Source organism: Schistocerca gregaria, chromosome 2 (assembly GCF_023897955.1).
Source record: "Schistocerca gregaria isolate iqSchGreg1 chromosome 2, iqSchGreg1.2, whole genome shotgun sequence".
NCBI classification, from domain to species: domain Eukaryota; kingdom Metazoa; phylum Arthropoda; class Insecta; order Orthoptera; family Acrididae; genus Schistocerca; species Schistocerca gregaria.
In genome coordinates, this window is record NC_064921.1 from 293,429,969 (window position 1) to 293,443,574 (window position 13,606).

The 13,606-nt window shown below is 43.8% G+C and overlaps 1 protein-coding gene across 1 annotated transcript in view; it reads right to left on the reverse strand.

Annotated features, from left to right (window-relative positions):
• Positions 1-13,606, reverse strand: part of LOC126336128 (peroxidase-like) — a 161,947-nt gene that overhangs the window by 93,556 nt on the left and 54,785 nt on the right. The window contains exon 5 of the mRNA XM_049999617.1: positions 8,731-8,904. Coding sequence (XP_049855574.1) covers positions 8,731-8,904 — 174 coding nt within the window. The remainder of the gene's footprint in view (positions 1-8,730; positions 8,905-13,606) is intronic.

Consider the following 13,606-nt stretch of genomic DNA (forward strand, 5'->3'; position numbering starts at 1 on the left):
ATTCCTCTTTTCACGAACTATTTCATTTTAAAACTACATTTTCTTTTCAAAAAAGCAGACAATTCAGTGTCAAAGTTCTAAGAAGTTACAAATATTACTGTCTTTTTTTTGTGAACTTTCACATTGATCGTGACCGGGCCAAATATCTCACGAAATAAGTGTCAAACGAAAAAACTACAAAGAACGAAACTTGTCTAGTTTGAATGCGGAAACCAGATGGCGGTATGGGTGGCCCTGTAGATAGCGCTGCCATAGGTTAAACAGATATCAATTGCGTTTTTAAAAATAGAAACACCCATTTTTATTACACATTCGTGTAGTACGTAAATAAATATGAATGTTTTAGTTGGACCACTTTTTTCGCTTTGTGATAGATGGCGCTGTAATAGTCACAAACATATGGCTCACAATTTTAGACGAACAGTTGGTAACAGATAGGTTTTTCAAATTAAAATACAGAACGTAGGTACGTTTGAACATTTTATTTCGGTTGTTCCAATGTGATACATGTACCTTTGTGAACTTATCATTTCTGAGAACGCATTCTATTACAGATTGATTACCTGTAAATACTACATTAATGCAATAAATGCTCAAAATGATGCCCGTCAACCTCAGTGAATTTGGCAATACTCGTAAAGACATTCCTCTCAACAGCGAGTAGTTCGCCTTCCGTAATGTTTACACGTGCAATTCACAATGCGCTGACGCATGTAGTCAGGCGTTGTCGGTGGATCACGATAGCAAATATCCTTCAACTTTCCCCATAGAAAGAAATCCGGGGACGTCAGATCCGGTGAACGTGCGGGCCATGGTATGGTGCTTCGACGACCAATCCACCAGTCATGGAATATGCTATTCAATACCGCTTCAACCGCACGCGAGCTATGTGCCGGACCGGATATCCATCATGTTCGAAGTGCATCGCCATTCTGTCATGCAGTGAAACATCTTGTAGTAACATCGGTAGAACATTACGTAGGAAGTCAGCATACTTTGCACCATTTAGATTGCCATCCATAAAGTGGGGTCCAATTATCCTTCCTCCCGTAATGCCGCACCATACATTAACCCGCCAAGGTCGCTGATGTTCCACTTGTGGCAGCCATAGTGGATTTTCCGTTGTCCAATAGTGCATAATATGCCGGTTTACGTTACCGCTGTTGGGGAATGACGCTTCGTAGCTAAATAGAATGCGTACAAAAAAATCTGTCATCGTCCCGTAATTTCACTTGTGCCCAGTGGCAGAACTGTACACGACGTTCAAAGTCGTCGCCATGCAACTCCTGGTGTATAGAAATATGGTACGGATGCAATCGATGTTGATGTAGCATTCTCAACACCGACGTTTTTGAGATTCCCTATTCACGCGCAATTTATCTGCTACTGATGTGCGGATTAGCCGCGACAGCAGCTAAAACACCTACTTGAGCATCATCATTTGTTGCAGGTCGTGGTTGACGTTTCACATGTGGCTGAACACTTCCTGTTTCCTTAAATAACGTAACTATCCGGCGAACGGTCCGGACACTTGGGTGAAGTCGTCCAGGATACCGAACAGCTTACACAGCACATGCCCGTTGGGCATTTTGATCACAATAGCCATACGTCAACACGATATCAAACTTTTCTGCAATTGACAAACGGTCCATTTTAACTCGTGTAATGTATCACAAAACAAATTGTCACGATTGTGACTATTACAGCGACATCTATCGCAAAGCGAAAAAAATTGGTCCAACTGAAGCATTCATATTTCTTTACGTACTACACGAATATGTAATAAATAATGGGGATTCTTATTTAGAAAAAACGGAGTTGATGTCCGTTTGACCTATGGCAGCGCCATCTAGCGGGCCAACCATAGCGCCATCTAGTTTCCCCCTTCAAGCTAGACGAGTTTCGTTCTTTGTAGTTTTTTCGTTTGATGCTTATTTCGTGAGATATTTGGCCCGGTCACTATCAATGGACCGCCCTGTATACTGGGGTGACAATAGTCAAGGGATAGCGATATGCACGTAGACAGATGGTGGTACTATCGCGTAAAAGGGCGGTGTGTTGGTGGAGTTGTCATTTGTAGTCAGGTAACCCATGCGATATGGTTTCCGATGTGATTATGGCTGCACGATGGGGATAAACAGACTTTGAAAACGGAATGGCAATTGGAGCTCGACGAATAGGACATTTCATTTCGGAAATCGTTAAGGAATTCAATATGCCGAGAACCACAGTGTCAAGAGCGTGACGAGAATAGCAAATTTCAGGCACTGCCTGTCACCACGAACAAAGCAGTGCCCGACGCTCCTCACTTAACGATCGACAGCAGTGGTGTTTGCGTAGAGATATCATTGATTGCAGCCAAACAACACTGCATGAAATAACAGCAGAAATCAATATGGGACGTACGACGAACGTATCCGTTAGGACAGTGCGGCGAAATGTGGCGTTAATGAGCTATGGCAGCAGACGACCGACGCAAGTGTCCTTGCGAAAGCGTAGTTCACACGACACAAGATTGCACAGAACTCCGGTACCGGCCACTGCGCATGCGCGCCGCGCGTTTGCGCAACTCGTCGGTGAAACTTAACACTTTTGGCGTGTTCTAACTTTGGCGACACTAGTTGCATGCGTTTTGAGGTTGTGTGTGTTCGTAGAGTGAAGACAAACTGAACTGTGCAGTGAGGAACGGAGAATAATGTTCGCTTTTTGGATATCTATGCTTTGCATAAGTGTTTGTGGGATTTCAGTGCTGCTGATTACAAAAACAAGCAATACATTGCGCCTCCTGTGACCTTTCACGTGCGATCAGAACACAGAAAGTTTGACAATACCTGAGAGGCAGGGCAAAATTTATTTAATTACAAGCAGATATACAACTGAATTAAGAAAAATACAAGCAAATGTAATTCTAGCTGTGGAAATTCTCTCGTCTACAAGACTAAAATCCCATTGTTCAAGTTGGCCGACTCCTTCTTTTTAAGGGATATTGTTGACAGGGGGAAAGACTACACGATTCAAGAAGCTGAATTCTTTATTCAATATTCATCTACTTAAAACGTCGCAGCAATGCTCCCCGTTCACACATGTTTAAAATTTGAAATTTTGACACTGTACAGATCTTCAAGAGAGTAGTTTTCAAACCATTCTCTTCTTAATACGGCCTGTCCGAATAATAACTGCTGTTAATGTTAATAATAATTAAAGTTAATGTTAATAATTACTGGTGATAATGAAAAAGTGTCATCACCAACTATTCATTTATTTAACCTGGCAAGATTAGGGCCATGAGGCCCTCTCTTACATCTAGCCAGGCATTCTACTTATTTTACACTCATATGCTTTAGTAGGCATGTTAAACTACATCTAGTACAAAAAGTGAAATAAACAATTAGAAAGGTACACCTGGAAAAATACATTATTGAAGAGAAAGATTTTAGATAGGAGTGCTGACAGCAGGGAGTATGAGGGAGACTCATGGTGAAAGGAGGAGAAGAATAGAGAGACACGATGAAACATAATTAAGGAAATATAAAGGAAAAGAAGATTGCGTTCCTAATAGAGATAGATGAAGAGGAAGGCATCTCAGGAGCAAGATAGGAGACGCTAGCTTTGCTATTTGACAGATGAGAGGATTGGCCTTGTACATTAATTTTGTGGATGATAGTAGGAAATGCTTCAACTTCTTCTTAAAAGCAGCAGGAGATTGAATTTTCCTCAAGGCAAGGGGCAGTTTGTTCCAGAGGCGCTCAGCGGCAACTGAGAACGAGTTTGCAAAAGTTTTTGTTTTGTGAGTGGGCACAGCTAGGATACCAAATAAGAGTGACCTCGTGTTTCGATTATGATGGCATGATAGGTTTTTAATCTCTGAAGCAAGGTACTGGGGTGCTTGCGCGACGAGGAGTCGGTGAAGTAGACATAGAGTGTGGTAGTCACGCAATTTGTCCGGCCGCAACCACCCAACCTCGGAGTATGAAGCACTAACATGATCATATCGGCGAATGTTGCAGGTGTAACGCACACAGGCATTCATGGTTAGCTCTAGCCGTCTTTTGTTTTCACTACTCATGCCTTGTTGAATCACATCACAATAGTGGAGGTTCGGTAGAACGAGTGCTTGCACGAGCTGGCGTTTCAAGTCCTGTGGGAATACGTTCCGAAACTTTTTGAGAGCATAGAGACAAGCAGACGTCTTTCGGCACACTGCGACTGTATTCTCCGCCCAGTTGAGATGCTCATCCAAAGTCTTATAGCATGCCGAGTGTTCTCGATTGTAATGCGCGCAATGTGATATCTAATTTCAGTTCTGGCGAAGTGCTACATGCGTTACAGTATCTTTATTCCTTATCGCAAAGTTAACTCTGTTTAGAAGAAACGTGAACAGTTCTGGTAACATTCTAAGATAATTAAAAGAACTTCTTGGGTGTTCCATTACAAATAATTTCAGCAAGAATGCTGAGCAACCGAGCAGACGTCTTTTGTTCAACCAGTCACGAATCGAAGCACGTTTCTTACTTTTTTTTCTTATGCAGCGATTCCACGCAACAAGCTTTAACTCCATCAAAATCGTGCGACGTGCAGATGCCAAAACTTTCATTTCAGACACGACTCAGGAACCCACAAAACGACGAAACTGAAGTGTATACTGGTTTCACCGTGTTGACAGTCAAATATGAAACCATTTGCGTGCAACTCATTCCACTTATCGAGTGGCGCAACCCAATGTCGTCGTGTTAACTAGGCTTAACACAGCGCCATACCGTCTATAGCGCCTCTCCTTGGGCTGGTGACCACCTCGGTTGGAACCAAGATGACTGGAAAACCATGGCCTGGTCAGAGGAGTTCCTACAGCTAATGGTAGGATTCGAGTGTGCCGCAGACCCCATTAAGCCTTGAACCCGATTTGTCAACAAGGGACTATCCAAGCTGGCGGTGTCTCCATAACTATATGGGTTGTGTTTACATGGAATGGACTGGGTCCTCTGATCCAACCGAACCGATCATTGTTTATGTTCGCCTACTTGGAGACCATTTGCAGTTATTCCTGGAGTTCATGTTTTCAAACAACGATGGAATTTTTATTGATAACAATGCACTGTGTCACAAGGCTAAAGTTGGTCGCATTTAGTTTGAGAAACGTTCTGGGCAATTCTAATGAATGATTTGGCTACCCATTAGGGGAAATAATCGAGAGATTGCCTCGTACACAAAATCCTGTACCGGCAACACTTTCGCAGTTAAGGATGGCTGTAGAGGCAGTAGGCTCAATATTTCTGCAGGGGACTTCTACCGACTTGTTGAGTCCACGTAACGTCGAGTCACTGCGCTGCGACGGACAAAAGGTGGTCGTACACAATAGTTGGAGGCATCTTATGCCTTTTGTCACCTCATTGTATAAATCTTTGTTTCGGTACCTTGTAGCCTTTAAATAACTGTAGTCGGACACCCCGCACAAGTAGCGGCAGTGAAATCTTATTGTGTCTGGTAGTGTCATGGTCAAGTGTTGGTTAATTTTCGATGTGTCAGCGTTTAAGACCTGTGCTATTGCTACTGATTTTGTAACCTTCTCGTGTGATGCGACCCTATATCTGCTGGAGACGCACATACAATGTGCATATAATCACCAGAAAATGCTTTCTCAGGTATCCACTTTCCCAGCCATTATATCTGATAGAGCCCAGACAGGCAGTGGGCCTAGGGCATGTGTGTGTGTGTGTGTGTGTGTGTGTGTGTGTTTGTCCTTAGCATAATTTAGGTTCAGTAGTGTGTAAGCTTAGGGACTGATGACCTTAGCAGTTAAGTCCCATAAAATTTCACACACATTTGAACATTTTTGAACAGGCAGTGGGCACGTCGCTGTCTCTACCTGCAGGTAGATCGTGATAATACAGAGGAGGAAACAGATGAAGTACTGATTTAACAGTAGGCAGAGTTTGTATATATGGCTAATACGAGCATTGTTCATAGACAAAACGCATCTAGAAAGTTTTGGAAAGGAGGCCATTGTGCAACATCAATAAAAGTTTGGAGATGAAGAATGTGTGTTAGCCAATCAGACACAAGGATTTGCGCAGAGCAAATTTATGAGAACGCCAGGAGAGAAGTGGTCCTAGAGTGTGAGAGACTTTCCTGTTAGGCGCGCTGCGATGCTCTTCAAGGTCTGATCATAAGATAACCCAAGACGTTCCTACTGAGTGCAATGACTATCCAGGCCATAGCTTGTCCCAGGCGGATCCAACTACTGCAACACTTGATTGGCATCATTTGCAGAACAAGCTTTTTCTTCTGGGTGCAGCATGGACTTCGTGCAAGTCAGTGCTATCTACCCCTAGTAATGATATACACTGGAGCCTTCGAGGAAAAGTAGACCTGCCAGTGTTCTGTTTGTAACAAAGCAATAACTAATACCCAGGAAAGTGACCCTAAGATAGTTGTTAATACAATGGGCAAATTATTGTTTTCTGTTTAATCTCAACGTGCGTAATGAATAGAAGTTCTGAAATAAATTTTATAGGTGATAGAGGAGTCATTCTAGCAATGGTGTAAAACAGAATATTTTATGTAACTGTATAAACTGGTAACGTACTTTAATGACCTTCCTTCAGGTGGTATACCTAATCATTACCTTTGATATTAACTGCTAATGCAGCAACCAAATGCATAATTAGTACATGTAATTAATTTCTCAAGCTGAATACTTGTAATGCAAGTAACTTCCAGACGGAGCCTATAAACTGCACGCTATCCCAAAGAAAGAAGGTGTTGACAGATGTGAAAATTACCGAACTATCAGTTTAATAAGTCACAGCTGCAAAATACTAACACGAATTCTTTACAGACGAGTGGAAAAACTGGTAGAAGCCGACCTCGGGGAAGATCAGTTTGGATTCCGTAGAAATATTGGAACACGTGAGGCAATACTGACCTTGCGACTTATCTTAGAAGAAAGATTAAGGAAAGGCAAACCTACGTTTCTAGCATTTGTAAACTTAGAGAAAGCTTTAGACAATGTTGACTGGAATACTCTCTTACAAATTCTGAAGGTGGCAGGGGTAAAATACAGAGAGCGAAAGGCTATTTACAATTTGTACAGAAACCAGATGGCAGTTATAAGAGTCGAGAGGCATGAAAGGGAAGCAATGGTTGGTAAGGCAGTGAGACAGGGTTGTAGCCTCTCCCCGATGTTATTCAATCAGTATATTGAGCAAGCAGTAAAGGAAACAAATGAAAAATTTGGAGTAGGTATTAAAATCCATGGAGAAGAAATAAAAACTTTGAGGCTCACCCATGACATTGTAATTCTGTCAGAGACAGCAAAGGACTTGGAAGAGCAGTTGAAGGGAATGGAAAGTGTCTTGAAAGGAGGATATAAGATGAACATTAACAAAAGCAAAACGAGGATAATGGAATGTAGTCGAATTAAGTCGGGTGATGCTGAGGGAATTAGATTAGGAAACGAGACACTTAAAGTAGTAAAGGAGTTTTGCTATTTGGGGAGCAAAATAACTGATGATGGTCGAAGTGGAGAGGATATAAAATGTAGACTGGCAGTGGCAAGTAAAGCGTTTCTGAAGAAGAGAAATTTGTTAACATCGAGTACAGATTTAAGTGTCAGGAAGTCGTTTTTGAGAGTATTTGTATGTAGTGTAGCCATGTATGGAAGTGAAACATGGAAGATAAATAGTTTGGACAAGAAGAGAATAGAAGCTTTTGAAATGTCACAATACGCCACTGAACACATACTGGTGAATCACCGCGATGTCGCTAAACATGGATGCGACCATCATGTTGCTGTAAACAGAACCTGGGTTCATCCAAAAAAATGACATTTTGCCATTCGTGCACCCAGGTTCGTCGTCGAGTACACCATCGCAGGTGCTCCTATTTGTGATGAAGCGTCAAGGGTAACCGCAGACATATTCACCGAGCTGATAGTCCATGCTGCTGCAAACGTCGTCGAACTGTTCGTGCAGATGGTTGTTGTCTTGCAACTGTCCCCATCTGTTGACTCAGGGATCGAGACGTGGCTGCACGATCCGTTACAGCCATGCGGATAACATGCCTGTCATCTCGACAGCTAGTGATACGAGGCCGTTGGGATCCAGCACGGGTTCCGTATTACCCTCGTGAGCCCACCGATTCCATATACTGCTAACAGTCGATGGATCTCGACCATCGCGAGCAGCAATGTCGCGATACGATAAACTGCAATCGCGATAGGCTACAATCCGACCTTTATCAAAGTCGGAAACGTGATGATACGCATTTCTCCTCCTTGCACGAGGCATCACAACAACATTTCACCAGGCAACGCCGGTCAACTGCTGTTTGTGTATGAGAAATCGGTTGGAAACTTCTCTCGTGTCAGCGCGTTGTAGGTGACGCCACCGGCGCCAACCTTGTGTGAATGCTCTGAAAAGCTAATCATTTGCATATCACAGCGTCTTCTTCCTGTCGGTTAAATTTCGCGTCTGTAGGACGTCATCTTCGCGGTGTAGCAATTTTAGTGGCCAGTAGTTTAGAAATGCGGAAAATAAAATTTTTCGCCTCTGGAAGCTTTTAAATAGGCAACTTGCAGCTGATCGTGGCCCGGGTTATTCGTTTAGTAATATACATGGGATGAATCTGTTCACAACAACCTGTAAGATGTGATCGTTGGGCCAGGACAGGCCACGTGTACAGTGGTCCTTAGAAGCGCTCTGGGCGGCATGCGGCGGCTGGCGGTGGGCTTACCTTTGGTCTCGGCGGTCTGCGTGAGGTCGTGGTCGAGCATCTGCCCCCAGGCGACGAACGCCATGGTGACGGCGTGCTCCAGGCTGTCGCGGTGGGCGTGCACGGCGACGGACACGCGACGGGGGTTGGGCAGCGGGAAGTCAGACCGGCTGGAGGCGCGCGGCGCGCTCACTCCTGTCAACGAGGCGTGCACACCACAGTCAGTAACATGTTCACAGGCAGCGTAGTTCAGGGTGCAAGGTGTAATCATCGTCCCGCAAATAGGTTCAAGATCCAAAGAAACTAGTACACCAGCCTAATATCGTATAGGGCCTATGCGAGCACGCAGGAGTGCCGCAACACGATGTGGGATGGATTCGACTAATGTGCTACAGCGAACCGACACCATGAATCCTGCAGGGCTATCCATAAATCCGTAGGAGTATGACGGGATGGAGATCTCTTCTGAGGAGTCTGGCGGCAAGTGGAAATGTTTAAACTTAGAAGAGTGTTCCTGCAGCAATTCAGGAAGTGTGTGGTGTCGCATTGTCCTGCTGGAATTGTCCATGTCCGTCGGAATGCACCACGGACATCAATGGATTCAGATCATCAGACAGGAGGCCTATGTAAGTGTCACCTCTCAGAGTCGTATCTAGACGTATCAAGGTTTCCATATCACTTGAACTGCACACGCCCTACACCATTACAGGGCCTCCACTATCTTGTGAGGTAACGAGTGAGTTGTGGCGCCCTGAAAATAACGAGTGAGTTGTGGCGCCCTAAAAATATTCTAAGTTCGGAGTTGGCATGGCCACACGGCCCGCTCGGCAAGCAACTACATGGCGCCGAATATTAGCTGGAGCAAGAGGGGTAGCCACAGCGCGAGGTCCAGGCCGGCCGCGTGGGTGGGAATTCCATGTTGACGCTGTGTCTAGGACTGTGCTTTCTGTCGATGAAGGAGATATGTGTGCCGGGAGTGCCAAAAATGGCGGACTTTGAGAAACCATGATGGCAGACATTTCACAGTTCATGTAGAAATTAATAACAGCCAGAGGCATCATGATACCTTAAAGGTAAACGTGTTCATTGCCATTATTTGCACGACGATTCTGATGACGTAATCAGATTTTCAGTATCTTTATTAGTTTAAAGTTTAGTATCTGACTGTAAATTATACAAGCAACACCCAGCAACGAGTTTCCAAAATCCAAACGGTTCATCCGATTTCGTCGCCCGATGTGTCTTTAGAAAGCTACTAGTGTAAATCTAAATTTGTATGAGTTACAGGCATGTAACTTGAATAGTGCATGAGTTATTGGAGTTCAAAGTGGCCGATTACTGTCGATCACGTCTGGCCATAAGTACTCCACAGTTATACGAAAAAAGATAGCAGCATGCTTATAAATATATTTATTCGTCTATGTTTATATCCGATATATAGTATTCATGAAGAAATTGGTCAAATATTTACTGTGTTTTAGAAAGGACAGAGACATTAGGCTACTGGCCTACTTTTGTTTCTATTCCTTTGATGTATGTTTATCTGATTTGTTTATGTATTTAATAATGTGTGTTACAGCGTGTTAATGGTTGAGCCGTAGGAATATTTATTTAATTTCAAGTTATTTAAATGTAAATCCAGTACTTCCTATGTGTTTCAATATGTTCGTGAGTGTGCGTTGGCTTGGAGACATGGCGGGAGCGCTCTGGCCAATCACAGCGCTCGTTACTACGGTAGGTGACTACCGAAGGCAGTGGAGAGACTGCATGGTAGTGGTGGAGGAGCATCGGGTCGCACAGGGCACGGGGGAGTGCAGGACGGGAAGGCGCGACGGGCGGCGCAGGAAGTACTTGGAGAGTGTTGAGTAGAGAAATGTTTCATAGTGCCGATCTGTGCATTTTCCGTGGCTTCTGCAGTGGAGACGTAGTATGCATTTAGAAGTGAATCTCTCGCGAGGAGTGTTGTTGCTCATAACTAATTACGTGAAGTAGGAATCTATCGTTTCCCGGTTATTGAACTTATATTTTTTGTAACTGCTGGACCATCGACACTAATAAGGGTTTTGCAGTACATTTTACTTATACAGCAGCGGCAGAGTAGTGTGCTGATGTTGGCAACGACTGTTGAATGCTGGGAATGCGTTCATATAAACGCAGTCGTTTTGTTTCGAAATATTTGTTTCACGGGGATAATTCATTTACTGAGACGACAAGGGTACATAGAAGAACTTGTCAACCACAGAGCAGGAACAGCATTAATTATTTAGTTCATGACTGGTCGTTGCGAACGTCAGCACGCTAAGCTCAAAAATGACTCTAAGCAGTTTGGGACTCAACATCTGAGGTCATCAGTCCCCTAGACTTACAACTACTTAAACCTAACTAACCTAAGAACATCACACACATCCATGCCCGAGACAGGATTCGAACCTGCGACCGTAGCAGGAGCGCGGTTCCGGACTGAAGGGCCTACAACCGCTCGGCCACAGCGGTTGGCAGCACACTAAGCTGCCACTACCTTAAGTAAAATTTTACCCAATAAGACCGACTCTGAAATCACTACAAACTGTTATACACCGTGTACGCGTGTGTAAATGAGAACTGCTACTTGGATTTAGTCGTCCTTTTCCTAACAAATCCATTTCGCTTTTAAATGAACATTATCATCAGTAGTTATAGTAAAAACTGCATATTAAGTACGCGCCTATGCAGTCTGGATTCAGGTTAATTCGTATGTGTACGTAAATTCAACTGGTGCACTTGTCAGTTTTGACAAATCATTATGCACGACATTTTCCGTGCTGTGTGATGTCACGCCCAGCTAGCGATCTAACTGCTCAATGACACTGGAGACTGGACAAGACTCGTCCAGTCAACTAACTTGGAGATGGCTAGCTAGAAGTTTGAAAGAGTTATGGAACTCGGTCAGGAAATTTAGCAGAACAAAGACAAGACTTGAATAACTACACCCTTTAATTGCTCGTCTGAGGAAGAGCTGGATAATAACTTGAATGAAAATACACTATTCCTGATTTCAAAACCTCATGCAGGGAGATACGTGGCTAAGTGTGACTGTGAGCAGAGTCAGAGCGGATAGTACAAGTCCAGGCTTCCTGGACCATTGCCTGTACTGAACTTCCCCGTTACCGCCTTTTATCCGTGCGGCACACTGCGTCGCCCCTTCCATGTTGGCATTTCCGGCCACCGTCCTTTGGGACCTCATTTTTGACCATATACGAGGGTTGGAACTTTAATGGTGGCAAGTATTTATTTACAGCCCGTACAAAATTGATACGTGTTTCAAAGTTTTACTGACCTTCAAAGTAGTCACCAGTATTGTGTATAACCAGTTGCCAGCGATGTGGAAGTCCTAGGATACTCTTAGCAGTGTCAGTTGTGTTGACAGTTCGAGTGACGCGGTCTATTGCCCGACGAATTTGTAGCAGTTCTGAAGTGAATGCTGTGAAATGTTTCCTTTAGTCTAGAAATCGAGTTGAACTTACGAGGGCTTATATCAGGGAGTGCAGTAGATGATATAGCACTTAGCAGCCCCATCAGCCAAACAAATCAGTAACAGCTTGCACTGTACGTGCTTCAACATTGTCCTGCAAAATGATGGCCAGGTCCTGCAGAAAGCGTAATCACTTTTGTCTCTAAGATGGTCGTAGGTTTGTACCAAAAATGAACAGCATAGGTACAGAAGTGATGACACTTTCTGCAGGACCTGACCATCATATTGCAGGACAGTGTTCAAGAACGTACAGTGCAAGCTGTTACTGATTTGTTTGACTGATGGGGCTGGTAAGTACTATACCACGTACCGCACTCCCCTGACTTAAGCTCTCGTAAGTTCAACTCGATTTCTAAACCGAAGGAAACACTTCACGCCATTCGCTTCAGAACTGCTACAAATTCTTCGGGCAATAGACCGCGCCGCTCGAATTGTCAACACAACTGGCGCTGCTAAGAGTATCCTACGGCTTCCACATCGCTGGCAACGGGTTGTACACAATGCTGGTGACTACTTTGAAGGTCAGTAAAACTTTGAAACACGTATCTGTTTTGTACGAGCTGTAAATAAACCGTTGCCAATATTAAACGTCCAACCCTCGCATGATCCCCACCAACACATTGCCACGCCTCGCGGCTTGTCCATGTGAGTCCATGTAACATTGTCGGCCAACGCCCAAGCCCACGCCCTTCCTATGGCATCGCCTTTGTGTTCCGAGTACTTTCTAGAAAAAATCTTTCTGGCTTCGGTTCGTTGGATTTTCTTAGTATGCAACAGTGGTTACAAAGAAACTTGTCAGGCTAAATCGTGTTAGTGGCACTCTTGATTTCTCTACTTATTGTATGTGTCGAGGGATTTGGAATTAGACACTTCGTTTTTCGTTCCATTAATTCTTTGTCGATTAATGTCCGCAGATTATCCATTACAGCAAACACTTAAGGGTATTCTTTCATTTTTACGTACATCAGATATTTTGATTCATTGGATACTTGTTATAAACTTCATATGCTTTCGAAAATATATTTTTTGAGACATAAATAGCTGACGTATCTTGCAGGAAAGAACTGTATCACTGTTGTAAATCTTAAAACTGGCGCCGGCCGCGGTGGTCTCGCTGTTCAAGGCGCGCAGTCCGGAACCGTGCGACTGCTACGGTCGCAGGTTCGAATCCTGCCTCGGGCATGGATGTGTGTGATGTCCTTAGGTTAGTTAGGTTTAAGTAGTTCTAAGTTCTAGGGGACTAATGACCACAGCAGTTGAGTCCCATAGTGCTCAGAGCCATTTCAACCATTTTTTTTTTTTTGTTAAAACTGGCAACTGTAAGCACAGCATAATACTTTATAGTGAACTAAAACAATATGAAAATTTTTACTTTCACCAAGTACA